This window comes from Vulpes lagopus, chromosome 19, assembly GCF_018345385.1.
Source record: "Vulpes lagopus strain Blue_001 chromosome 19, ASM1834538v1, whole genome shotgun sequence".
NCBI lineage: Eukaryota > Metazoa > Chordata > Mammalia > Carnivora > Canidae > Vulpes > Vulpes lagopus.
The window spans coordinates 7,916,185-7,941,475 of NC_054842.1; the positions used below are offsets into that span (position 1 = coordinate 7,916,185).

The 25,291-nt window shown below is 46.6% G+C and overlaps 1 protein-coding gene across 2 annotated transcripts in view; it reads left to right on the forward strand.

The window, feature by feature from the left end:
• ITGA9 (integrin subunit alpha 9) overlaps positions 1–23,302 on the forward strand; it is a 337,293-nt gene extending 313,991 nt beyond the window's left edge. Inside the window, exons 27-28 of one of the 2 annotated variants that reach the window (XM_041733738.1) lie at positions 5,605–5,724; positions 18,760–23,302. In XM_041733738.1, the coding sequence (XP_041589672.1) occupies positions 5,605–5,724; positions 18,760–18,858 (219 nt within the window). In that variant the 3' untranslated portion in view covers positions 18,859–23,302. Of the gene's footprint in view, positions 1–120; positions 292–5,604; positions 5,725–18,759 lie in introns of those variants that run through there. The other variant, XM_041733739.1, reaches the window with a different exon arrangement.
• Positions 23,303–25,291: the final 1,989 nt, after the last annotated feature.

Consider the following 25,291-nt stretch of genomic DNA (forward strand, 5'->3'; position numbering starts at 1 on the left):
CTGTTTTAAAACTGGCTCTGGGGTAGGGATAGGCAGACTTGGGAAGGGGGCCGAGCACGCTGGACTCTGGCTGCCTACCTTCTTTACAACCAGAGAACCTCCACTTTTTTTCTGTTTCAGACATGGGGATAGCACAGTAGGTCTTCTCTGCTAAAAGAAGTTGAAGATTGCTGTTTCCAGAAGCTCAGAGAATGACTAATTCTGCCAAAAAGAAAGGAATGGGTCAGGCTTCTTGAAATAGGAGATGTTGAAGCAGTGTCTTTCCTTTTCGTCTTTTTTTTTTTTTAATTCGCTTTAAAATGCTAAATTAGGGGGTATGGGGTTACTGGGTGATGGGCATTTAGGAGGGCACGTGGTGTGATGAGCACTGGGTGTTACACTATATGTTGGCAAATGAATTTAAATAAATTTTTTAAAAGGAAAAAAATGCTCAGCTTAAAAAAATTTATTAGCAAAAAGAAAAAAAATGCCCATATCAAAAAGCACCTGTGTACTTTTGAAACTTCCTACCATCTTTCTACAAAGCTGATACCTTCTAAATATTAAACTGATATTCTCATTTTTTGACTTAACATTGTAACATTTATCATTTTTCCCATGTTATCATGTTTTCAAAAGTATTTAAAACATGGAAATCAGGTAAAAAGATGATTGCACGTCCTTCCAATGGTAGACTGGAGCATTCCCTAGCCCCTCTCTACTCAAAGTATGGACCAGCGGCATTAGCATCACCAAGAAGCTTATTTGAAATGTAGAATCTCTGGTCCCAACCCAGACTCACAGAGTCAGAATCTGCGTTGTAACTAGGTTCCTTACGTGAATCTTGGACACACTGAAATCTGAGAAAAGGTGTAGCACGCCTGCCTAACTCTCTAGGGCCTGGATTCTCTGAAGTTACAAGTTGATTGTAGAAGACTAATAAGTTATAAAGCCTTTTGCCAATAAAGGTGAAAATGATTTCTGTCTGGCAGAAAATATAATCCCAAAGATTATAGTTCATCGCCCTGTGGGACATTAGCCAGTTTTGTATCTGATTTCAGCATTCTTGTGTGTGTGCACTTGCGTATGTGTGTGTATATGCATGTGTGTTCCACATATGTTTTCAGATCCTTCTTTGAACTAGTTTCACCATCCTGCTGGTTCCCTCAATAATGAATTAAATCCATCTTTAACATGTGTTCGCTCTCTATTTGTATGAGCAGCATGTCTTCAGCTTTTTGAAAATTGTACTTGGACAGCCAGATTTATCATCCTTTTTAATAGCTCTATGGTATTCCACTTTGTGGTTGACCATAATTACCTATTTACTTATCTGTTGCCGTGTTGTTAGACGTTGGGGAAATCTCTATTATGTACCAGTATAAATAATTACTCAGTGAACATCTTTGAAAACAAAACTTTTTCTGTTTTATGTTTCTTTGCCTTTGAGTAAATTTTCAAGTACAGGATGAATGGACCAAAGGGTATGAACATTTTTAAGATGAGCAATATTGGAGTTTGCTAAATGGACAAGAATGGAAGGGCATTCCAGATGGCCAGAGCAGCCTGCAGAGAGGCCAGAGAGCACGGGTCCCACAGGCAAGATGACGCAGACTGGCTAGGATGTGAATGGTTGCTCTGCAAGGGGCTGGCCAGGTAGGAGGGAGACCAGACTGTAAAGAGCCCCAGGACCCAGATGATGTATTCAGTGTAAAGGGAAGCCATTGATAGCTTAAGTAGAGAAGCAACAGAAGACCTACATTTTAGAAAGACAACTCCTAACAACTCCTAACTCCTTCGGGAATCCTCCCAAAGGCTCCTGAAATGGTCTTATCTAAGATGGGACTTCTTTTTCTTTCTTTTTTTCCTTTTAAGATTTTATTTATTCATTCATGAGAGACACAGAGAGGCAGAGACATAGAAAGAGAAGAGAGAAGCAGGCTCCCCGCAGGGAGCCCAATGCAGGACTCCATCCCAGGATCCCGGGCTCACGCCCAGATCCAAAGGCAGTTTGCTCAACCACTGAGCCACCCAGGTGCTCCAAGATGGGACCTCTTAAAACTGCAGGACACTCTGATTTTCTCTCCTACACGAACTTACTAGAGTCTTGACGTGTGGGGGCCAGCTCTGCCAGAGCACGAGACACACACCCGAGAAGATGAACGGCATCACTAAAAATAAGAAAGGATTAAACACGCATTCCGGGGAAATGACAGGGCATTCTTGTGGAATTTGCTAGACTAAACTGCAGTGGACACCCTTAACTGTGTCTGTATCCGCAAAACCAGACCTCCGGCGCGGCTTTGCGGGGATGCAGATTTCTGGCACCGTCCCTGAGAAGCCACTGGGGCTCTCCAAGGAGCTGGACTACAGCTGGCCCACACTGAGCTCACGGCCTGCCTCAGCAACTCACCGTCGACAGGAAGGTTCACAGACTTGCGTTACTTTCACAACACTATATCTGATTTTCCCTTTCAGACCCCCATTTCACAAGGGGGGAGCTGAGAGCAGGATCTTGGTTGCCTAACATCGTGCCTGTTGGCCACAGTGTCTTGCCTCATCTGTACAAGACACCGTGAGAGATTCTGAATATGGGAGGTGGTTCAATCTACAGCTTTTTAGGGGTGAGAACCCAAAGGCACCAATCTGTCTTTAAAGACAGGGACCTCGGGGATCCTTGGTGGCTCAGCGGTTTAGTGCCTGCCTTTGGCCCAGGACATGATCCTGGAGCCCAGGGATCGAGTCCCACGTCAGGCTCCCGGCATGGAGCCTGCTTCTCCTTCCGCCTGTGTCTCAGCCCCCCTCTCTCTCTTTCTATGTCTATCATGAATAAATAAATAAATAAAATCTTTTAAAAAATAAATAAATAAAATAAAGACAGGGACCTCTCAATCTAAACCAGATAGGAAATAGGGGCCCATGAAGACAGAATTCACAGCTCCTTTCCAAGCCACTACCCCCTGCTCAGTGTCTGAAAACCACTCTTGGTGACAGGATAGGATGGATAAATAGATTGTAGTGTGTTCACACAGTACAGTTCTGTCCAGCAGTAAGGATAAATACGCTACAACCTGGATGACTCCCCAAAACATAATGTTTTGTTTTAAGATTTTACCCATTTATTCATGAGAGACCTAGAGAGAGGCAGAGACACAGGCAGAGGGAGAAGCAGGCTCCCTGCGGGGAGCCTGATGCAGGACTCGATCCCAGTACCCCGGGATCATGACCTGAGCTGAAGGCAAACACTCAACCACTGAGCTACCCAGATGCTCCCCAAAACACAACATTAAGAGAAAGAAGCCAGACACAGGAGTTCACACTGTACTGTTCCAAATGTTCCAAGGACAAAAGCAGGTGCAGTTAATCTAGGCCCTGAGAAGTCATATTAGTGGTTACCCTTGTGCAGGTGTTAGCAGAAAAGGAGGGGGAAGGAGGCATCTGGGGGACTGGTCATATTTTGTTTCTTATTCTGGGTGCTGATTACACGTGTATGTTTAGCATGTGGTATATAAAAATTCAGTGAGCCATGCACTTGGGTTATGTTCACTTTTCTCTATGTATTTTAGACATCAACAAATGGCTTTTAAAAATTAAAGACTAGCCAACTGTGTACAACCTCAAAAACATCTTCTGGTCAGCACTGATAGAAAAATCACTTTCTATCTGTCAAGGATTGGCTCTGCCAGGTATTAGATTCAGAGCTTTATGTCCATAGTACCCTTGAATTCTCTAGGGAGGTGCTATTTTACCCCTATTGTGCAGATGAAATGAGGCTCAGAGAGGTAAAGTACCTTGCCCAAGGTCACACAGTCAGTGAGTATGTGCTATAGGGTGGCCTCCTTTCCATTCCCAGAATGACAACTGTGTCTGTAGTTATTATCTTTCACTTGTCCCCATGCAGGAAGGGATGGTCTCTGCTCTGCCTGGTTTTCCTTGAGATAATGTTCTGGATTTAGGGCCTGCAGGTGTGACTGTGGCAGGTCATATGCCTCATGAATGACCACAGCCCCTCCAGCCCCTGGTGCACAACTCCCCTCCTACCCCAGCTGTAGGGATAGACACAGTGAGATAGAGATGCTCACATTGGCTTCCCTTATCACCCAGACACAGACAACAAATGATCCATTTAACCAATGAGTATTCTTTAAGAAGAGCCACCATCAGCTTAGGCACTCCGTGGTGTGACATTGGCAAGCTCAGATTTAGGGGCTTGGGGTTGGCTAGACCTGAGTTCAAATCCTGACTCTGTACTTAAGCTACAGAGCAAAAGGCTTTTCCTCTCTGGGCCTCCATGGTTCCCTTCTGTAAAACGGGCGTTGAAGCCGTCCTCGGGTTGTTGTGTAAACTAGTCAGGGGGTTACAAGTAAAGCACCGAGCCTGACACAGAGAGCTATTTGGGAAGAATTAGAGAGCTGGGAGCTAGGCCCTAAAAGGGGACATACATGGTGCTGGACATATGGCTTGAGCAGGGAGAGGCAGGACCGCTGGGCTCCTCCATGAGAAGCAAGGCTTCCGGGCAGAGGCAGAGCCTCAGTTGGCCTCCAGCATCCAGCTAGGATTAGGTAGGCTTTCCCCAAGGATGGAATGGCCCAGCTCGGACAAAGACCTGGGTATGAGCCAACCAGGCAGCCGAGGGAGATGATGACCGCCCAGCACTGTGAGTCTTGTCTCTTTTGCAGCAAGCTCGAGTGGGCAGTGGATGTTAGGGAAAGCTGCCAGGCAACGAGGACACAGTAGATGCTTTGAATTCTATAAAACCAAACTGCACGGTGCCCAGTGAGGCTAAAACAGGGCCGAAGGGTACACTTAGCATTAATATGTATTAAGCAATCAGTTCCCTGGTGGAGAGTGGGAGGCCCTGACTCGTCTGCCAGTTTCCGCAGTGTAAACATTGGCCCGTGGCCCATTTCAGACCACCACTGCAGTGTCACTAGATGTGGGGCGAGGAAGAGAAGCACGCGGTTGGCTCTTGCAGGCTGCTAACCCACACACCACCGGGTTTCCATAAAATTTGGGGAAACTTGCCTCACTGTGGCAGGGGCCAGGATGCATATGGCTCCCACTGGAAACCAGAGCCCGGTGCTTCAGTAGTGAGGGCCTACTGTGTGCTAGGTGCTGCCATGAGACCTGAGACAGATGGTGTCCTGGCCCTTGTGGAACGACAGCCTGTCAGGAAACTGGCATTGATCAAACGATTGCGCTAAGCTACTTGTTGAAGTGAACACTTGGGGAGAGTACCTGTCTTACATGGAGGGCATGTCCATGTCCTTCATTGTAAAACCATAATAAAAGAGAGACTGTTGTTGCCTGAATCAAGAGCGGAGCATGTCCTCTGAGACCTTTACCACACTTATGTTCGCTTCATGATATTGGTCAGGCTTTTTGTTGTTACAACCCTTTCAAGAACTGGGGCTTGGATTTCAAGTGCCTTTTCTGATGCTCGTGGGAGGAAAAAATCCATCAGTCTATAAGTAGAAAAGCATAGAACCAAAATCTACTCTGGTAACAACAGACTGGACACACCTATAGTTCCCTCCAGACATCAAGCCCAGGCCGGGCTCTGTCACGCGATGAGTACTTGTGTTTGAGCATCTCCCCCCCCCCCCCTTCTGCTTTGCCTCCTAGGTGGTCTTCGAAGCCTTGCACAATCTGGAGCCCCGTGGCTACGTCGTGGGGTGGATCATTGCCATAAGTTTACTGGTGGGAATCCTTATCTTCCTGCTGCTGGCTGTGCTGCTCTGGAAGGTGAGTCTGGCGATTGTGGGGGGCCCCACGGAGCCCCCACCCATAGGTGCACAGTCTTCCTGCCTCACCAGAGGCAAATTCTCTTGGAAGAAATTTCCTCTTAGGACTTTCTTCATGGTGCAGGTACAGTGGAGGGAGGGCAGGGCCCCCTGCAGGCTCGAATGGAATCTTGGTTCCTCTTGAGGCCACTCATAACCATTTAAACATCTCAGCCTCACTCCATTCTTTCACTAGTCCTGTCAGGAAGGTGGGAGCCTGACTCCACACCAACAGAAGCCTGGGGAGGCACAGTGGACCCTGGGATGGTTCACCATTTCCTTGGGGGAAAAAAAGCAAGGGACTGCAGGGCAATTCTTTGTTCTTTACCCATGTAGACTATGAAAAGGGCTTCTGCCTTACTCAGGTAGCTGAGATGAGCTAACTGTCCAGAGTTCTGCCTGGGGAGCTGAGTGGACCATTCTCCCAACCTCTTGGTGGTTCATTTGTAGGTGAACCAAGGGATAGATTTCCCCTGCCTCCTTCACCAGGGAATACCTGCCCATCCTTCTTGCCTCCTGTCACTTTCTCGAGAAGAAGGGAATGTCCTCATCCCAAGTCTGAGATGCTTTCTTTGCCTCACACTCTCAGAGATCTGGAGTCCCTTTACTTCAGAGCCTCTATATTCATCAGTAGCAACCTCAGAGTCATTATCTAGTGAAGGTATGTCTCTTCCACTGGACAGTAATGTTCCAGGTGAGTGGAGCCCGTGTGTGGTCTTGGGTCTCTGGCTTCTAGGATAGCACCAGGAACCATAGGTGGGACCTACTGTTCCCAAAGCCTTGATTTTCCAGGGTTCGCAGTTTCAGAGGCAGGCGGAAATGGCCTCTTACAGCATTATAGACAAAAGCTTTAGATTCAAATAATTAGCTTCTGAGATTGCAAAATAATTTTTATTGATCCAACATTGTAGCATGTCAGGAAGAAAAAAAAAAAGATTGTAAAACACTCAGGAGTCCACATCTCAGAATAACCATGATGAACAGTGTTGTCTCTTCTTGACCTTACTCGCTGCATAAAGATGTAGACCAAGTACTCTCATAGCACCTACTTATTTTTGAATAGGGATGTTAAATTTTCCAATATACTCGATATATTGTGAGCTACAAGGCCTCTAAAGTCAAAACTGTGGGTTCAATTATTAATCTGAAAAAAAGCATATTAAATATACTTTTATCTGAGAAGTCTAGAAACAGGAAAAAAAGTGTTTTATTACACATTTTTCAGACTGACAATGGGACTCATTGCTTTAAATTTAAAGCTATATCACCTGAAAAAGGGTCTGGAGGTTTAATGAAAAATATTGAGCACACAACTTGAAGTAAGCTTATCTAACATTCCCATGCTTTTAATGTACTGTGTCTAAGCCTATTCTTCCCCAAACACAGTATTGTAAACATCTGTCCATACTGTTAAAAACCCACTCTCAGGCCTGTCATGAGGCTGCAAGGTCTGCCCTTGTCCAGCCCTGTGATACAGGAGTTTAGGTGGCTCCTGGTTTCACACCTCCTTTAAGAGTGCCATAGTGAATATCTATCCTAAGAGCCAAATATTTGCACAAATCCTCCATTTTGTGCTTAAGATGAAACCCTAGAAATGGAATTACAGAGTCAAAGAAAAAGAGTACTTTACGCCTTTTATTACATACTGCAAATTGCCTCTAGAAAGGTGATACCAGTTCACCCTCCCACAAGCACTGCAGCATGTGTCCATTTTCCTATATATTTGCCAGGAGTGGATATTAACCTTTTTTTTTAATCTGCCAATTTGTTGTTTGTTTAATCTATGTGGCCAGTAGATTCTTAACTCCCCCTTCTCTCTTCCAACTTCCTGCCCAGACTGCCTCTGGTCTGTGGGCAAAGAACAAAGCCAGCTCAGTGTTTGGAATCTGAAGAGACCATAAGGGCATTGGTTGGGGTGTGTGTGTGTGTGTGTGTATTTCTTCCTTCTGCCTTTATCTGGGCCCTTCAGATGAGAGTAATCCTCTGTCCTCCAAAGCTGGGTGCATGAGACCAGACAGGGCCAGAGTGGGGAATTTTGTGGCCATGCCCCATTCCCGCTCATGACAAGAATGCCCTCCTTTTGACCACCCTTCTTGGCTCTGCCACTCAGGTGTATGTCTCACCTCTGTTTACATGCACTTGCTTCATTCCACCTACCATCTGCTTAGCTTTGCTTTTGCTGTGTTTATTTAAAGAATGCAGTTGTAGGAGATGGCTGTCATGGGGTGGCCAGGACCCTGATGTCACCCAGATATATGTGATCCAAAGAGCCAAGACCCAAGAAGGCAGACACCACCATCTACCATGGACCAGGAAAGAGGGCAGAGTGGTGGCAGTTAAGTGGCGGCATTACCACAAAGTCTTGCCATTACTAATGAGGTGGAAGACAGTGGTCTAAAATAGCTTTAAGGAAGCAGTTGAATGATGCCATGGGGCTCAAAACCACTTTGCTCATCATCCAAAAGCCATACTTCATTTTGGCTCACATTTATTGAACACTTGCTTTGAACCAAATGCTGGGTAGGTACACAGATACATCAGTGATTGTGACTCCTCCCTGCCCTTCACCATGCAGCACACAGACCTATAACATAATAGAGTATGATGAGTATGTGCAAGCTTCTCTGGAAACTGAGAATAAGGTACCATTAATCTCTCACACCAAGGGGGAATGGAAAGACCACAGAGTACCATGTGAGAGGCCATAGAGTACCATGTGGAAAGTGAGAGGAGCACTTTGCAAGCTAGGCCAATGGCTGTGCACAAGAACTGGGCTCTAGCACTCGCCAGCTGTGCAGCTTGGGAGAGTCACCCTCTCTGACATTCAGTCTCCTCCTCAGTAAAATGGAGACCATAACCTGGAGCCTGAGGTATCGAGAAAATACAGGCAAAATCTTTAGCACTGAGCTTAATTAACACTTAGAAGCACCTGAGAAAAATCATAGGACATTTCACAAATGAGGTGTCATTCAAGTCTGACCTTGGATGTGGTTTGAGTTTTCCAGGCAGGGAAGGGCAGAGAGATATTCCATCTAGAAGGTAGAGTTGGTGAAAAAGTTGTGTTGTGGCAAGCAGCTTGTGAGGTGTGTCATGAGAGGGCAGCCACCTGCAGTGAGATCGTCCACCAGGGCTGTGACAGCACCCACTGACCAGGAGAAAGGGGAAGCATGGGGGGCCTGGAGGTAGAGCAGTAGTATTGCCAGATCTGTGCTCCCCTCCCCTCGCTAGGGCCATCACTATGGTGGAGGGGAGGGGAGCACATTAGAGCAGGTAGGACTTGGTGGCTGGTTGGGCTGGGAGGTCAGGAAGGAATGAAAGTAGCCATCCTTCACTGCTTTTAGCTTAGACAATTGATGGTTTCCCTTAGTCAGAGGAAGGAAGGCAGGATCTGAAGTCATTTTGGAAAAGGAGCTGCTTGGTATGAGACATTCTGAGTGTGTGGTGCCTATAGGAGACTAGAATGGGCTTGAGTCACTCTAAGCTCCCCTCACATAGCAGGGGGAAGGTTGCCAAAAGGATATTCCTGTCACCTCACTGGTCTGGCCAGCTTTCCCTTCAGTTTCCAGGGCTAAACATACTATCTCAGGCATCATCAAGGCCCTTTTTTTTTTCAGTGGCAAAAACCAACAACAACAATAACAACAACCAACAAACCAGAAATCCATCCACAGCCACATAAGCAAGAAAGAGAATTCTAAGGATGTAAGGGTATGCATAGACCCCAAGGGAAACATGTATATCTGCAACCAGAAAGTGTCCAGAAACCAAGCCAGACAACCCCCTCTTCCCCTCACTCCCTTTGTCCCATGCAGCCCCTCACTACTGCCTCTCTATAGCCCTGCATCATGTTCTCCCAAAACAGACCTGCCTCTCCACACATCCCTGCACACAGAAGAAAATGATTGCCCTCTGCTCCTGCCAAGAGGCAGGGACCTTCTAGTCCCAGCCGAAGACTGATCCCAGTCTGCAAGTCTAGGGGAGAGAATGTATACTGCTGTGGCTGGAGGCAGGAAACTGGCAGGGAGAGAATTTGGCTCCGCTTGGGTCACATATCTCCCACTGATCCAAACAGCTAAGTGAGAGAAAGATACAAGGTGGCACTTTGGGGAGGTAGGATGGGAGTTGGGCTGAATCTCATAAAAGAAGGAAATTAGGCAGATACTACAAAGGTGCTCACTCCAGCAGGGCTTCATGGTTGTTCGTGGTGCTGTTGCCCACATCATGGGCTTTTATATTGTACCATTTAGCCACTGCTGTGTAACAAACTGCCCCCAAGTTGAGTGGCTTTGAACAGCCATTATATTACCTCTTACAAATGTATAGGTTAGGAGTCCAGGAAGAGTTTAGCTAGGTGGTTCTTCTGCTCCCAATGACATTAAGTGGAGTCACATTAAGTGGTGGTGTGAGGAGTTCAAGACAGCTTCACTCACATTGCTGGCACTTGGTGAGGATGACTGGGAGGCCCACTCCCTCTACATGTAGACTCAGAACTTCCCCAGGGAGGGGTCTGACTTCTTACCTGATAGTGTAGGCCCCAAAAGAGCATGGTAAAAGCTGCTGGTTCTCTTAAAGCCTGGTCCACAACTGGCATAGCATCATTCCACCATACTCTGTTGGTGAAAGCAGTCACATGCCAACCCAGATTCAAAGGAGGGGAAATAGACCCCACATCCTAATAGGAGGAGGGGCAAAGGGTTTAGGGCCACGTTTTATCTGCCACATTCATGATGGCCAGAGATAGGGGCAAACTCTTAATCTTTTCTTTGAAAGTCACTGTTGTTTTAAAGTATTTGAAACCTCACCTCTCTTCCATAGTATCATAGATAAAATCACAATTGAGCTTCTTTAGGGAAAGGGAATAAAAATTAATCTTGGTGCAACATTCACGAATACACTCAGAATGCAGAGTGGATAATCTCTTTAGGCAAAGCTACAATGCAGGAAGTAAGTTAGCAGAGGGAGTTTCTTTAAGAAAAGCATTTTTCGGGCAGCCCGGATGGCTCAGCGGTTTAGCGCCACCTTCAGCCCAGGGTGTGACCCTGGAGACCTGGGATCAAGTCTAGCATCTAGCTCCCTGCATGGAGCCTGCTTCTCCCTCTGCTGTGTCTCTGCCTCTCTCTCTCTCTCTCTTTCTCTCTCTCTCTCTCTCTCTGTTTCTGTGTGTGTGTGTGTGTGTGTGTGTGTGTGTGTCTGAATAAATAAATAATATCTTAAGAAAAAAAAGAAAAGCATCTTTCTTCAACAGTGAACTAGTAAGTATGATGACCATAGGAGGTTAAAAATGGCAAGCAAAATGTAGGATTATTTTGAAGACCTACATATTCCTGAAACTTCACCAACAGACCTCTTATTAACTGTGATTCCTGTGTCTGTAACCTAAAAATGATGCCTTATGTATAGAATAGAAATCTGATACTGTATCGACAATCCAGTGCATAGAAGTCTGTTGATTAGTTGGACTAAAGACCAGCCTAATATTTAGCTTACATGGGAGGTCTTTATGGTTTTGGGCTTATTGCCATGGTTCATCTATAATTCCTTCCATCCCCATCAAGGGGAAAAACCACCGAGTGGTACCCAGTTGCCACTGCTGACCAGGAACCCCTTATCTTGCCACCTATGGTTGCTTGCCATTGCCTCAAGCTGATGAGCCAAAAATGGTCCTTCCCCAGAATGTGCCACATAACCACAGATCATAGCATGGTACTGAGAACGGAACAAAGCCGGTGGCTGTGCTGATGTGTTCTTTGTAAGACACAGGCCTGTGGGTCAGCACACTTTACCCTTGAAAGATGGCTAGTGCCTTCATTCAGCAAACAGTATTGGGTCCCTACTAGGTGAGAGACTCTGGGCAAAGAGACAGCGGTAAACAAAAGAGCCCTTACTCAGCCTGGAAGACCTCTGGGAAATGTGGTTAAGTGACCAGACATGGTGGCTGAGCCAAGCACCCAGATTGATGAGCAGGACTTGGCCAGGGGAAGGGGCTGTGCCACCATCTCCTAGGCCCTCCTGCACTCACCATGGTGCTACTAACATGCCCCTCATCCACGATCAATCTACAATAGAAAGCCCTTCCAGGCTCCCTGCCTACCGCTCAGCCTCCACCTCTGCCTCAGGGCAGACCCCAGAACCTTCCCGAAGGTCCGCCCGCCGCCGCCTGCGTCCCAGGCGCTCTCAAGCTTGGCGGCAGCAGGCCCTGGCTCCAGCACAAAATCCACAACCGGGGTTCCGAGCTAACCAGACCCTTCTTCAAATACTGAAATGGATCCTAATCAGCTTCCCCCAAAGCTGGGATGTTAGCAGACACTGGGAGCCATAATTTAAACTTTATGTGTGAGGATTACAGTAGCCTGCCAAACCACCATGCAGGAAGAAAACTTTGAAATATGAAACTCTTTTAAGGGAGAAAAATCCAAATGAGTTCCCCTCTCCTTTCCTTTAGCTCCTGATGGGGGTTGAAGCTGCCTGGGCCTGGGCCTCGTGTCTCTTTGCCACAATCATAAAGGCCTGTTGATAGAAGAAAGTGTAATTGTCCAGTAGGGATAGCAACTTCGTGGGGCACATGCACATTACGAAGTGCCTTCAGGTCCCGAGGCCAGCCCCTGGGGCAAGTGGCAAGAGAGTGAAGACTCGAGGTTGTTTTTCCTTTGGAAGAGAAAGCCTCATTTAGGGCCCTGGCTTCTCAGTGCCTCCCTTCCTCACCCCTCTCCCTCCACCCTTGGGCAGTTTGCCAAAACACACAAGCCACCCCTCAGTGGAGGAGAAATACTCTTCATCCCCCCCTTCCACGTTCAACCAAGGAACCTTTCCCCTCGCTCCTCTCTGCCTCTTTTGCAAGCTCAGATGCCTTGGAGCAAAGGGAAGAGCCACCACCTTGCCAGCCCAGTAACCAGGCCCTTCCCCAGAAGGCTGAGACCCCTTAGCTCTTCCTTTTCCCAGGCAGGGAGGAGGCCGGCCGTGGTGGGTGTTCACTGCTCTTGAACCCTCTGCTGGGCCTGTTCCAGGAGCCTGCTGCTTTAAAGCTGGCTTTGGGTTCATGGTTTTTATTTGAGAGCATTTCTTCTGACCTCAAGCAGAAACACGCAGGAAAATAAATCTGTGAAATGGCCCAGAGGATGTGTAAGGTCTGGCAGCCCCTCCAGGAGTCACTGGGTTATCACCTTTCCTCTAGCCAGGCTGTAAGAATCCATCTTGCTTCTCTTCCAAAGAAAGAAGGTGAAGATGCACGCACACATGCGTGTACACACACACACACGCACAAACATCCTTCGCACTGTCTCAATCAAAACCATGTGCCAGAGACACTCAGTGGGGACTTATTTATGCTTGGAAGTAAATATTGGGCTGATGTTGCACCGTCAACATCTCAAGAGAGACATGCTGTGTAAATACTCAGGGAACTGAAGAGATCCCATAAACATGAGGCCACGAGTTAGTCCAAAGAAGGAGTGTGGCTGAGGTCCTTGGAATGGCTACCCAAGAGGCAACCCACAGTCCAGGGAAGGAGGGGGCCGGGATCTCACAGGAGGCTAGATGCCTGGAGCTGTGCAGCTAGGCCCTCGCTCACCCCGAAATGGGCTGGTGCAGGCCCCAGAGGTTGACCAGGCTGCCTTTATTCCTAAGTTTTAAGCCGCCCTCCTAGTACCTCCCCAACTAGGACTCTTCAAAGGAAATCTTTCCCTTGTTTTCTGGGAGGTTTTTGGTACGAGTTTCCATCACAAGGTTCTGTGAGTCTGTCAGGAGGGCTCAGGGAGCCGCTCTATGGGGCTGGAGGCTCCTAGCAGGACCAACAGAGACAAACGCCAGAAAGCACACTGCTGCCTCTGTTTGCCGCTGAGCAAAGCTTGGCCTGAGTCACTCCTCCTCTAGGGTTTCCATGAATGTTTCCTCCACTACAGACAGAACAGTTATAAACACAGTCTTTTGCCCTTCAAGTGGCAAAGCAGGCCCTGGAAGGTTCCAGAAAAAGTGCAGGACAACATTGACTCTGCTGGATGGGTGCTGCTGCAGGGTCCAGCTTAAACTCATCACTGATCCATTTCCCAGTGGGCTCTGTCGACCGCAAAAACAGGTTTTGCCCAGCACATCTCAAAGGTTTTCCCCCAAAGTAATCGTGAGGACTAACCAGAGTGAGAGTGTATGGTTAAGGAAGACCTGCATGAGAGAGAAATGTCTTTGAAGTCTCAGTTTATCTTCATTTAAGGAATTGTATAACTCTTTATGTCTTATTATACATCCATACTTTAATATAAAAATGTTCACATTCAGTTTTCCAAAATTTCCATAAACTCTTGGAAAACAGCTGCCCCCAGGTGGGGACTCTGTGCCTTGTGCCTCCTTAGCGTGAGTCCTGGGTACAAGGTTGCGTGCCCCACAGGCTGCAATCCCGAGTCTGGTTTGGGGACCAACATAAAAAGGGGTCGTTGTCGTGTTTCCGCTGAGGTCTGAGAATGCCCTGGGTCTCTGGGGCACAGCCAGACAGCGAGCTTCCCTGTGGCCCAGCAGGGAGGTAGTTGGAGCAGGAGCAATAATCAGGACCCACGGCTCCCTCTCCCACATCTCTCCGAGTGGATCCTTTGGCACTGGGTGGGCAGGCCTGGGTGACACAGTTGTTGGGAGCCCATTGCTTGGTAAACTCAGAGCCTGGGCTTTGGGTCTATCAAAAGCCAAAATTAAGCTCTAAACAAAGCACAGGGATCCCTGGGTGGTGCAGTGGTTTAGCGCCTGCCTTTGGCCCAGGGCATGATCCTGGAGACCCGGGATCGAATCCCACATCAGGCTCCCTGCATGGAGCCTGCTTCTCCTTCTGCCTATGTCTCTGCCTCTCTCTCTCTCTGTGTGTGTGTGTGACTATCATAAATAAATAAAATTTAAAAAAAAATAAAAATAAACAAAGCACAAAGGTAATATGCTCTGTTTCTGAAATGGAATTAGCTTGATCGTGCAAGAAACAGTATTATTTTGACAGACCCACCGCTGGACTCTATGGCACCTCTCTGCAGACTAGTAAACAGCACCGCCTCGGCCAGAAACTTTACTTCCATCTGTCAGGAAATTTGGAAAACTGCCGCTGATTTGGTTAGTTGGGGGGGGGGGGGGGGGGGGAGAAGACCCTCTACTGCCATCTACTGGAAAGTAGTTGTAATAAATCTAACATGTCTGTGATGTGAGGGGCACAGCCTGCACTGCTGCACCCAGGACTCCTTAGCCATGAGAGTAGGCTGTGGTTTAAGAAATGGTCTTTGGGCTGCATAGAAGGAGGGCAAAGCTCAGTGGCAGCTCCAACCTTCCATCTAAGAGACTACACACAGGTTGTGCCGGGCACAGAGCTCTTGAGACACTGTGGTGTTGGAGGAGGGCACGGAGTTTGCAAGGCTATTTCGCAGCAGCGTTCCAGTCATTCCGGAGGTGGGGTGGAGGGTGATTCTTAGGACTAATGCTAACACCACACTACTTGATAGAAGAGAGCTTGCCTCTGCATGCCTGCAGGAGACAATGGTGCCTTCACTTTGTTGATAACAAGTGTAACACTGAAACATGAGCATATGCTAGCTACGCGTGACAGTGTAATCCAGGAGCTCCAAATCCCTGCTAGCTGGTTTGCCCACTCTCAGATCCTTATGCTAGCATAGCCTTGAGAAAGTGAGCCGACTTTTGTCCTGCTTGGAGATGAACAAGGAAAGTCTGTGCAGCAGTACAAGGCACAGATGATGCTCCTTAGATCTAAAACTATCAGGTGCCCCTCTGCGTCTCTTCCTGTGGGTGTTGATTCATTCAGTACGTCAGACAAAAAACAGACTACCGTATCTAGTTAACTCATGCTGCATAACAAAGCACCCCAGAGTTTAATGACTTAAAAGCAACAAATATCTGTGAAGTTCATGGGTCTGTGGTTTGGGCTCAGCCTAAGCAGGGTGTGAGGGGGTCCACTCTCTGGTCTCAGCTGGACTCATGTCTACACCTGCAGGCAGTTGGAGCTTGGCTGGTCTAGCAGGGCCTCAGCTGGGTGCACTCTAATCTAGATGGAGCTCATTCACATGGAGGCCAGGCAGAGTTCTGCGAGAGCTAGCAGAAGGGGGTGAGGCCTCTGGAGGCATAAGTGTGGAATTGACACGGCATCCCCTCCACAGTATCCAGTTGTCAGAACGAGTCATGGTGCAGATTCAAGGGGTGGGAGTCAGCCCTGGCCTCAGGATGGGAACCACCACAAAGTCACATGGTAAAGGGCCTGGATTCGAGCAATGCAGGACTGTGGGCATTTTTGGAGTTTGTCACTGCTGCCAAGTACAGGTGATATGCTCAGTTCCATGGACAAAATACGAAAATCCTACCTGTCGGGGGTTCTGAGACTTAAAAAAAAAAAATGTATGTATCTATTCATGAAAGACACACAGAGAGAAGCAAAGACATAGGCAGAGGGAGAAGCAGGGCCCCTGCAGGGAGCCTGATGTGGGACTCAATCCCAGGACCCCAGGATCATGACCTGAGCCAAAGGCAGAAGCTCAACCACTGAGCACCTAGGTGCCCCGGGGGTTCCTAAGACTTAAGACAAATGGGAAAGATAACAAGGGAGCAGTTGAAACCCTGCTTGATGAGTGCCCCAGTAGAGATGAGTTACTTCCCTGGAACTGAACCTGTGAGGCATCACACCATCAGCAGGCAGAGTTCTGTGCTAAAGAATTTTTATTTTATTTTATTTATTTATTTATGAGAGAGAGAGGCAGACAGAGACACAGGCAGAGGGAGAAACAGGCTCCATGCAGGGAGCCTGACGTGGGACTCAATCCCGGGTCTCCAGGATCACGCCCAGGGCTGAAGGCGGCGCTAAACCGCTGCACCACCCGGGCTGCCCTGAGCTAAAGAATCTTACATCCGTACCACATCCAGCTTAGTCTCATGATTATGTTCTCCCCAGCACAGAAGGTGCTCATGACACATTTGTCCAGTCAACCGCATTTTTATCCTAACGGTATTTCAAGCAGTAACTTCTTAGACATTTCCAGTAAGTCATGGGTTGCTCTTCTGACCTTCTGTGGGTGTGCTTTGGTGGCCTTAACAAAGGCTGTTTTCCAAAACATCCAGACCAAGCCCCTGTTCTACATTCCTTGCAGAAGGGAGAAGACGGTAGAGATTTAAGGAGAAGAAAAGTGTGTGTGCACACGGGAGGTGGAGCGGGGGTCTCAGAAAGTGGGGTTCTGGCACATGCTAGAAGAAACTGCCAGAGATGAAAACGCTAGGAACTCAGTGTCCACAAAACTGGACATGAGGGTTGAAGCTCAGAACACAAGATCCTTGCCAGTTGTTTGAAGAAAGCCTCTTCCCATTCACTCAGACTGCACCAAACACTTCATTGACTCTGCTCAAAGCAAATTCTCAGGATTCCCGTGGCAGTGTGGGTGGAGATGTTTCCTGGCAGCTGCCTTGACAGCTCTCATCTTCTGCTAGGCCAATCAGCCCCTTCTTGGGGGGAAAGAATCCTAATCATCAGAATGACTGTGGACGCTCAGTTCATGGTGAAGGAGCTGGAGAACATGGGCATGCTGCAGAAATTGCTGGTCGTGAGCATTTTTAAACATGGGAGTTACAAGCTCGCAACAGTACCACAAACCTGCAGTGCCACAGAGCTGCCAACAGCAGACCGAATGTGTGTGGCTGTTTGAATCCCCCCATTCAAGGCGACTGAAGTGGGGGTTTGAGCATGGGTAACTTCAGGAAACACCAATTGGAGCAAAGAAGTGAGACAGGAAAAAGAAGGAAGCCAATAAAGACGTGGTAAGACCAGTTGCAGGGGCATCTGGGTGGCTAGGTGAGCATCTGCTTTTGACTCAGGCCATGATCCCAGGGTCCTGGGATCAAGTCTCACATCAGGCTCCCCATGGGGAGCCTGCTTCTCCCTCTGCCTCTTCTCGACCTCTCTCTGTGTGTCTCATGAATAAATGGGCACATTCCACTGGGAAGCTCTGGTAGGCCATGCACCTGAGGGTTGTCACACCAGGGAGGGAGCTGGTGGAAACTACTCCTGCTGGTCAGGCTTAAGGGCAGAGGCACGACGGGATGTCTGACCTTAGAAACAGTGGCCACTAATGCCAGTGAGCAAAGGACAAGACATGCCCGGTCTCCCTGAGCGTGAGTGAAGGTCAGCTCTGAGCTACAAAATTACTCAAATATCTGGTGGGTTTTACCTGTGATGTTTGTGTGAGAACAGCTAGAAACTCATCCTCCAGTATATGAAAAACCATAAGACATCAGAGGCAAAGGCCTTTCCAGAACTCAGTTAAAGGGAACTGCTATCCTGGATCCAGTGAGATGCCAGTTCCAGGGGAATTCACGCTGCTGGCTCTGAGGCTGGCCCTGTGTGTTTTGTAGGTCTGAGAGAAAGATCTAGAGGGACAGCATGGTAGACTGCAGACCTGAAGACACTTTTAAAAGCCTATTATGTTAGAGCAGTATTTATCAATTAGCCCACAATGGCGAATGTCGCCCAGGATATGAGTAGATTTATCGAAAGCCAAATGAGCTCAGGGAATGTCAAGTCCCTGAGTTTCTTAGATCCTTTCCTTTTTTTTTTTTTTTTCTTAGATCCTTTCCTAAGAGTTTATTAGACCCTTGACTGTTCTCCTGTACATTATTACACAGCTCAGAGAGGAAGAAAGAGTGCAACATTTCCCAAACTTCTTTGACCATGAATGAAACCTACTTTATTCCCAAATGCCTTTGAGTAACGCTCAGTAACTACTGTTCCCCGGCACACCATTCAGGAAACGCTCCACTTAAAGCACTTAACAAGGAACAGTCAATCATAAGATAACCTGGAGGAAGTCCATGCATTTTGAAAGATTGCTCCACAATAATGCTTTTCCTACATCAATCTACTCTAAGGGATTTTCCAAGCCCTCCCAGCTCTGTGAGTAGAAGTTATACCTCCTCCTCACCCAGGGAATCAGAACAACTGATTCTCCAACATTCTAACCTGGCTTCTCCTCTCTCTGCCTTTTAGATGGGCTTCTTTCGCCGAAGGTACAAAGAAATTATCGAGGCCGAGAAAAACCGGAAGGAGAACGAAGACAGTTGGGACTGGGTCCAGAAAAACCAGTGACCTGCCACGCCAGTCACGTGACCCAATCATTCGCCTGTATCTTGATCTTTGTATCTTCCATATTTGGAAGAAAGAATCTTCTCCAGATTTTTCGGAGGCCCCACTGATGCTGTTCTCTTCCTCATTTCACCAAGCCCAGGAGCCAACCTGAGGCAGCCACTCTGGCCAGGTCACATGACTACAGCCACCACCCATTTCCTTTTAGAGATGAACTCCGAACTTTGGAAAGCAAGCTACAGAGATGAGCAGTATTTATGGATGCAACATGTGTGGTCAACCCTCAGGGGAAAACTGTTACCTAAAAGTATTTTTATAAATATAAGCCTTTTATACTGATTATGTCTTTATATTTGTATCGATGTTTTGTTATTTCTATTAAATAGTTATATAATTCACTCAAGCACTGATATCTGGCCTGAAAGCTTGGAAGTCCATGTGCATTCATACACCTTTTAAAGGATAAAAATCTGACTGTACTTTGGAACTTGCTGTTAAAAGAGACTTGGAGATGAAATAATCTGAAGAAAGCTCATGCGATGAATCCACCAGGCTGGTAGTGCTGCATTATAAACGGTGGTGGTGGTGAGACCTTTAAGACAATTCACATCTTTATTGCCTGGAGTCAGGTTTGAAGCAATGTGCTAAAGAACTGTAAGTAGCTTTTCATATGTACCTTTCACTGGGAGATTTCCAATAGGAACTTGGATGGAAGAACCTGATCCTAGCACAAGTCTGCTCTGCATCACCTCTACAGCAGGCATCACACCCTCCTTCCACTTGGATTAATAGATAAGAACTTGGAGCAAGGCCATTTGGTCATCTGGTAAACCTCAGGATGGCGTCTCATCCCGGACATCGTGCATTGGAGTCCACACACCACAAGGACTAAGCTGGTGCCCACCAAGCAAAGACTTGTGTCTGAATGCTGTGATGTGTTGCCTTTTCATTGACTTCAGAGGTCTCCACTTCCCCTACCATTCTTGCCGTCCCAGCTAATGGTGACTGCAGATTCTTCCCAGAGATGACCATTCAACCTGTCTTTAGTTTTTAAAATAGTGTCTTAAGTGAGGTTCGCCCAAAACAGACTCTGATAGAAGGATTTACATGCAAGTGACTAATTAAGGGACTGTCTGTGCCCCTGGAAAACTGCAGTAGGGGTATGAGGGAAGCAGGACAGGGAAGGGGAGAAAGCCAGGTAAGGATGCCATTTCAGAGGATATCCCGTGGAGGGTAGCTTCAGCCTTATCCTACAAGGGAGCTCTGGAGGGCAAGTTAAGTCTCAGAGTTCTCCCAACCTGAGGTGAGGGAGCTGAGCTTTTATATTCTTGCTCCCAGGGGAGGTGTAAACTTCTCACTCTCAGTTCCTGGAGGCAGAATGGCTCTGATAGCCCAGAGGAAGTCTTCTAAAGAGAGCTGGAAGTGCACCCCCAGCGCAGGGAGGCATCCAGAAATGTTGTGAAAGAAATGATGCACAGGGATCTAGGCATAACTGTGACCTCTGCCCCGCCCCCTGTGTGTGTGAATGCTGAGTTGGGGCCTTCCAGTCCCCCCATTTGACAGTGTTTATTATCAGATGCACTGCTGCCCAGTTTTAAGTGCAAAATGGTTTTCTAAAAGGGCAGTGACATGACAGCTATAGTGTACTCAGCCCTGCACCTGGCCCGTAGTGAACAGTCAGTGACTGGTAGCAGCTCTGGCTGCTGTCGCCACAGACCATCTGATGAGAGAAAAAAACGTGGCAAAGAACAGGGTCTGACAAAGAGTCCTTACTGGCTTATTACAGCCCAGTGATGCCCCAGGTACTTAACGGATGGCATCAAATGGACATGAAGCCAGAAATAAGATGAAAGATCTTTCTCAAAAGGCCTTGTTTGCTGGAAACTAACATGTTGGGGGTCTGTGAACATTGTTGCAAAGACAACTCCAGAGGAAAGGGATTTTTCTGTGCAGGTACTTGGCTAATACTTGCAAAGGCATTTAAAGTTGGGGCAGACTCATGAGGAGACCGGGCGTGCAGTTGTGAACCTGGCATGAAACTGAAGCATCTTTTTGTTTCTCATTATGCAATTGACTCTGATGCAGGAAGACAGTGTATGTATCATGTGTTCCCCTCCTGGTGAATATGGGAATAGACAGCAAAGCCCAGAGGGTCAGTGGCATGAATGAGGCTGATCTTAGAATGAAGTCAGGGATGTTGCTTCTAACAGAGGGAGTCACAGAGGTGACTACTGGGCAGATGCAGGCAAAGAAACCAGTTCTAAGAGTTCACCTGTGACTTCTATCAAGAGTAACAAAGGCAGTTTTGAGTGGGTCATAGTCATTCATTTCAAGGATACTTACGGGGGTCCTGTAGGCCAGGAGCTGTGCTAGGTGCTGCGGGGTCCCCCGAGAACACCACAGGCATGTTTTGCCTGAAAAGCCAGACCTCCCTTCAAGAAGAGTTTAGAGAGTGAAAGCCTTTATGAGACCCCATGTGTAGCTTTCCTTTGCTGGATTCTTGTTCACTGTGTCATGTTGTCCTTTAATAAACCATTTAAGATTCTTAGGTGGTAGGCCTGGGTCAGCTCCATCAGCGGCTTTGACCAAATGCATTTATAGCCACTAACCAGCTTCCCACAAGGGGTGCAGACACATTGGCAGTAGTGTCGAGGATGACGCACCCTGCTCCTGTGGGCAGTGTCACAGCCAGGATCTATTCGCCTCTGGTTGATTCTGAATGGTAGACCCACAGGAGTAGTCATATACTCAGGATCACTAAGATTCCATAAGACAGTTCTTTTTAAAAATTGTACTTGGCCTCACTGGAAGCAAACACTGGCAGCCACTCCAGGAGTCTCTCTGGAGCAGGATGGTGCCCCTGCATGTCCAATGGTGCTGAGTAGTAGGTGGGGCAACAGGGAGCCATTTAACACAGTGAGAAAGAAGCCAAGCACACTGTTAGCCCTCTCAACTGGGCATTTTACCAGCTCCACCCCAGCTCAGAAGCTCTCAAGAGGCTCTCAGGGGAAGCAGACAGGGTGAATGGCATCTGTGTTACTCCTCCAGAATATTCTTTTAAAAGTCCACAGTGCATTCCAGTTTCTAACCTTCCTGCTTATATGGGTTCACTGTGGAATCCTATCAGATATTCTCTTACACAGCTGCTTCAGCTTCAGTCTGCTTCAGCTTTTAATTATGGATTCAGTATGGCATTAACTGTCAGAAGTATTGAGACACTTTTTAAAAATGAAAAAAGGACCTCTGTGAAAACTTAGGAAGAGAATGCCTTCTGTTCAAAACTGATTTGCTTGTGCTTAATTGATACGGGACTCCTGAGTTGGGGACATCCCCCAGAGTGAGTCCGAGACCTGTCACCATGAAGAGGCTGTAAAGTTTAGGAGTAAGGAGATGCTAGAAAAAGGGAAGTAGGTCTGCTGGCTTTATGGTGACTCACAGGCACACATCTGGAATCAGCTCTTTGTGAAAATTCCATCCCCAGGAGTATTCCAAAGTTTGATAAATGTTGTAGAAAATCCAATAGAAAGTCCTCCGTCACCATATCAAGAGTAGCCTACAGTCTTTGAGCCAAGGACATGGGGATTAAAAACAAACAGAAACCCAGCAGGCCTCCCGAGAACATCTGGGACCGGTTTTCAATGCAGAAGTGTAATAGATCCCCCAAGAGATACACGTGCTGTATGCTACCTGTTAGAACCCTAGCGGGGTCAATTTTTAAAGGTTATTCTACTACTTTTATTTTTGGAAAAGGAATTATGGCCAGGGGAATGCAGTAACACATAGGTCACAAAGGAAATGTGCATCTGGTGAAACCTACATACATCTGACTCAAACTTCTGGGAATTAGAGGCACTGTAAAGGATGGTTATGCAGAGGAAATGGCCCTGTAGCAGAAGAAAAGGCAGAAAGTGAGTGTCACTTCAGAAATACTCTAATGTACAGGATGTGGTGTTCTGCTGTCCTGCTGTATAGAGCAGCGGTGTACACAGTGGAGAATATTTTCTGAAATGAATGGCTAAAGGAAGGATACAGAGCCAGTAGGGCCAAGATGAATCTTCTAGAATGTCTTCCGATTTTCAGCACATTGTGAGGGATAATGAACAAATTTCCCATGTGGTGCAATGCTTTATAGCACAATGATCTAGATTTCAGACTTTGTTAAGGTTTTTTTAAAAAATTCTAATGTGCACAGTGTGATGGGCAGAGTGAGTTTAAAAGCTTTAAGAGTGATTAATTGCATGCAGACACCCACGCTAACTTCACTTCCAGAACTTGACTGATGCATCCACATACATTTCTGCTGAGGACTTTTGGTGGGAGGGGTCACCCCTTACAAAGTCACATGTATTAAAGTCTATGCAGTCACTTCTAATTCACTTGCACTATTTGGGAAATGCAGGTTTACAAAAATACACGTTTGGAATAAAAAAAAAATGGCTGCAAATGATTCAGGAGTTTGGTCTATAATTTCTTTGCTGATTGAAGAACTTGAACCTTTTTAGGATGTTGAAGATGGAGTTTGAATGCAGTACTTCATGAGCATTGACGAGCATATGCAGGTCTATCTAGTCATGCATGAGCAACCCCCTCAATGTGGCTGAACTGTCCGCTATCCTTGGCCTCCATCCCATAGCCACCACCTTCTCAGTGCATCACTCACCTGCCCAGAGCCAAACCCAGGACCTTGATATTTTTTTTAAGATTTTATTTATTTATTCAGAGACACAGAGAGAGAGAGGCAGAGAGAGAGAGGCAGAGACAGAGGCAGAGGGAGAAGCAGGTTCCATGTAGGGAGCCCGACATGGGACTTGATCCCAGGACCCCGGATCATGCCCTGAGCCGAAGGCAGACGCTCAGCTGCTGAGGCCCCAGGTGTCCCCAGGACCTTGATATTAAGATAAAAGTGCCCAAATTAAATGAGGTGGATTCCTTGTTATGAGTAGACTTCTTCCACGTGTTCCCACCAGTCACCAAGCATTTTCCGAGAAGTGTTTTGGTAGCATCCTTAGACGTTTAGTCGTGTTCTCTTAGAGTTGTCATCTCTGTCTAGTTATGTCCCTGTTCTTTTCTCAAATGTTGTTCATTTGTGTGTTTTTCTCTTTTTCCCCTGGATGAGACCAACAAAGATCTATCTACTTTACTAGTCTTCCTCAAGAATAAGCCTTTGGCTGTACCAAGCAGATCTACTGGTATTTTATTCCTATTTCATTGATTACTGCCTTTATATTTGTTAAAATTTACTGCCCTATAATGAAAATTCATGCACAAACACCACAGAGTGTAGAAGGTGGATGAAAAGATACACACCAAGGGATTAAAAATGGTTGCCTTTAGGTAGATGGGATTGTCAGTGTTTTGGCTTTGTTTATTGTTTTTTTTTTTTTTTTTTTTTTTTTTTTACTTATCTGAATTTAGTTTGCTACAGTAAGCAGGCATTTCTTTTGTAACAATGAAGCATATGCAAATTATTTTTTCAGTAAAACTACACCTGGCACAGTGTGCATTGCTTAGGAAAGAGATCCCAATTTGCAAGTCTAGAAAGAGAAGAGATTTGTGTGCAGCAAAGAGCATTGATGAGCCTGACTCTGAGGGCACTGGTCCAGTGAGTAATTTCAAGCTTTTTCATTCCGGATGCTTCCTGGCTTAACAAGACCTGCCACCATCTAATTAAGTACATTTCTCTAAGGTTGCCTAACCTGTTTCCTTAAGCCAGGAAAATGCCTGGACAACCTCAAAAGAATCAAAAGATACAAAATTAAGAGGAAGAAAAATCGCCAATTAGTCGTGTCAGCCCCCCCCCCCCTTCAATCAAGAGTTTTTCAATCCACCAGATTACATCTGGTCCTTAAAGTGTCTGTTCATCAGGTTACTGTGCTTAGTAACAGAATTAATGTAAGTGCTCACTTAGAGCTCTGCCTGCATTATCAAACCAACTGGCAGCTATCCATCAGCAAAGCCGCCTGACCCTGAGATCACATCTATTCATTCTATGTACACATCCAACTGAAGTGGATATAAGAGGGTATCGCCAGCTCTGTGCCAAGACCTGAAACTGTGCCGTCTGGGCTTGCTGCCAGACCTCTGCTATGCCTCAAAGTTTAGTCAAGATCATTTTGCACTTTATTTGATATGATTGTTCTATAATTGAAAAATATCCTAAAAATCAAAACAAATCTCAACAAAAGTATAACCCTTTAAAGACACCAAATAGATGAAAAAGCAGGGAGAGGGAGCGCATTTTAAAAAGTATTTCCAAGAAACTTTTTCTAAGAAATGACAGATCAAGAAAAATGAAATTCCCTCCAAATCAACATCCGTTCATAACCACCTTATCAGTTAAGAGAATACTTGGCTCCATATCATAGGGAAAAAATCCAAAATAACAATGGTTTAAACCTGATAGAAGTGTGTTCCTCTCCCACACAAAAGACGACCA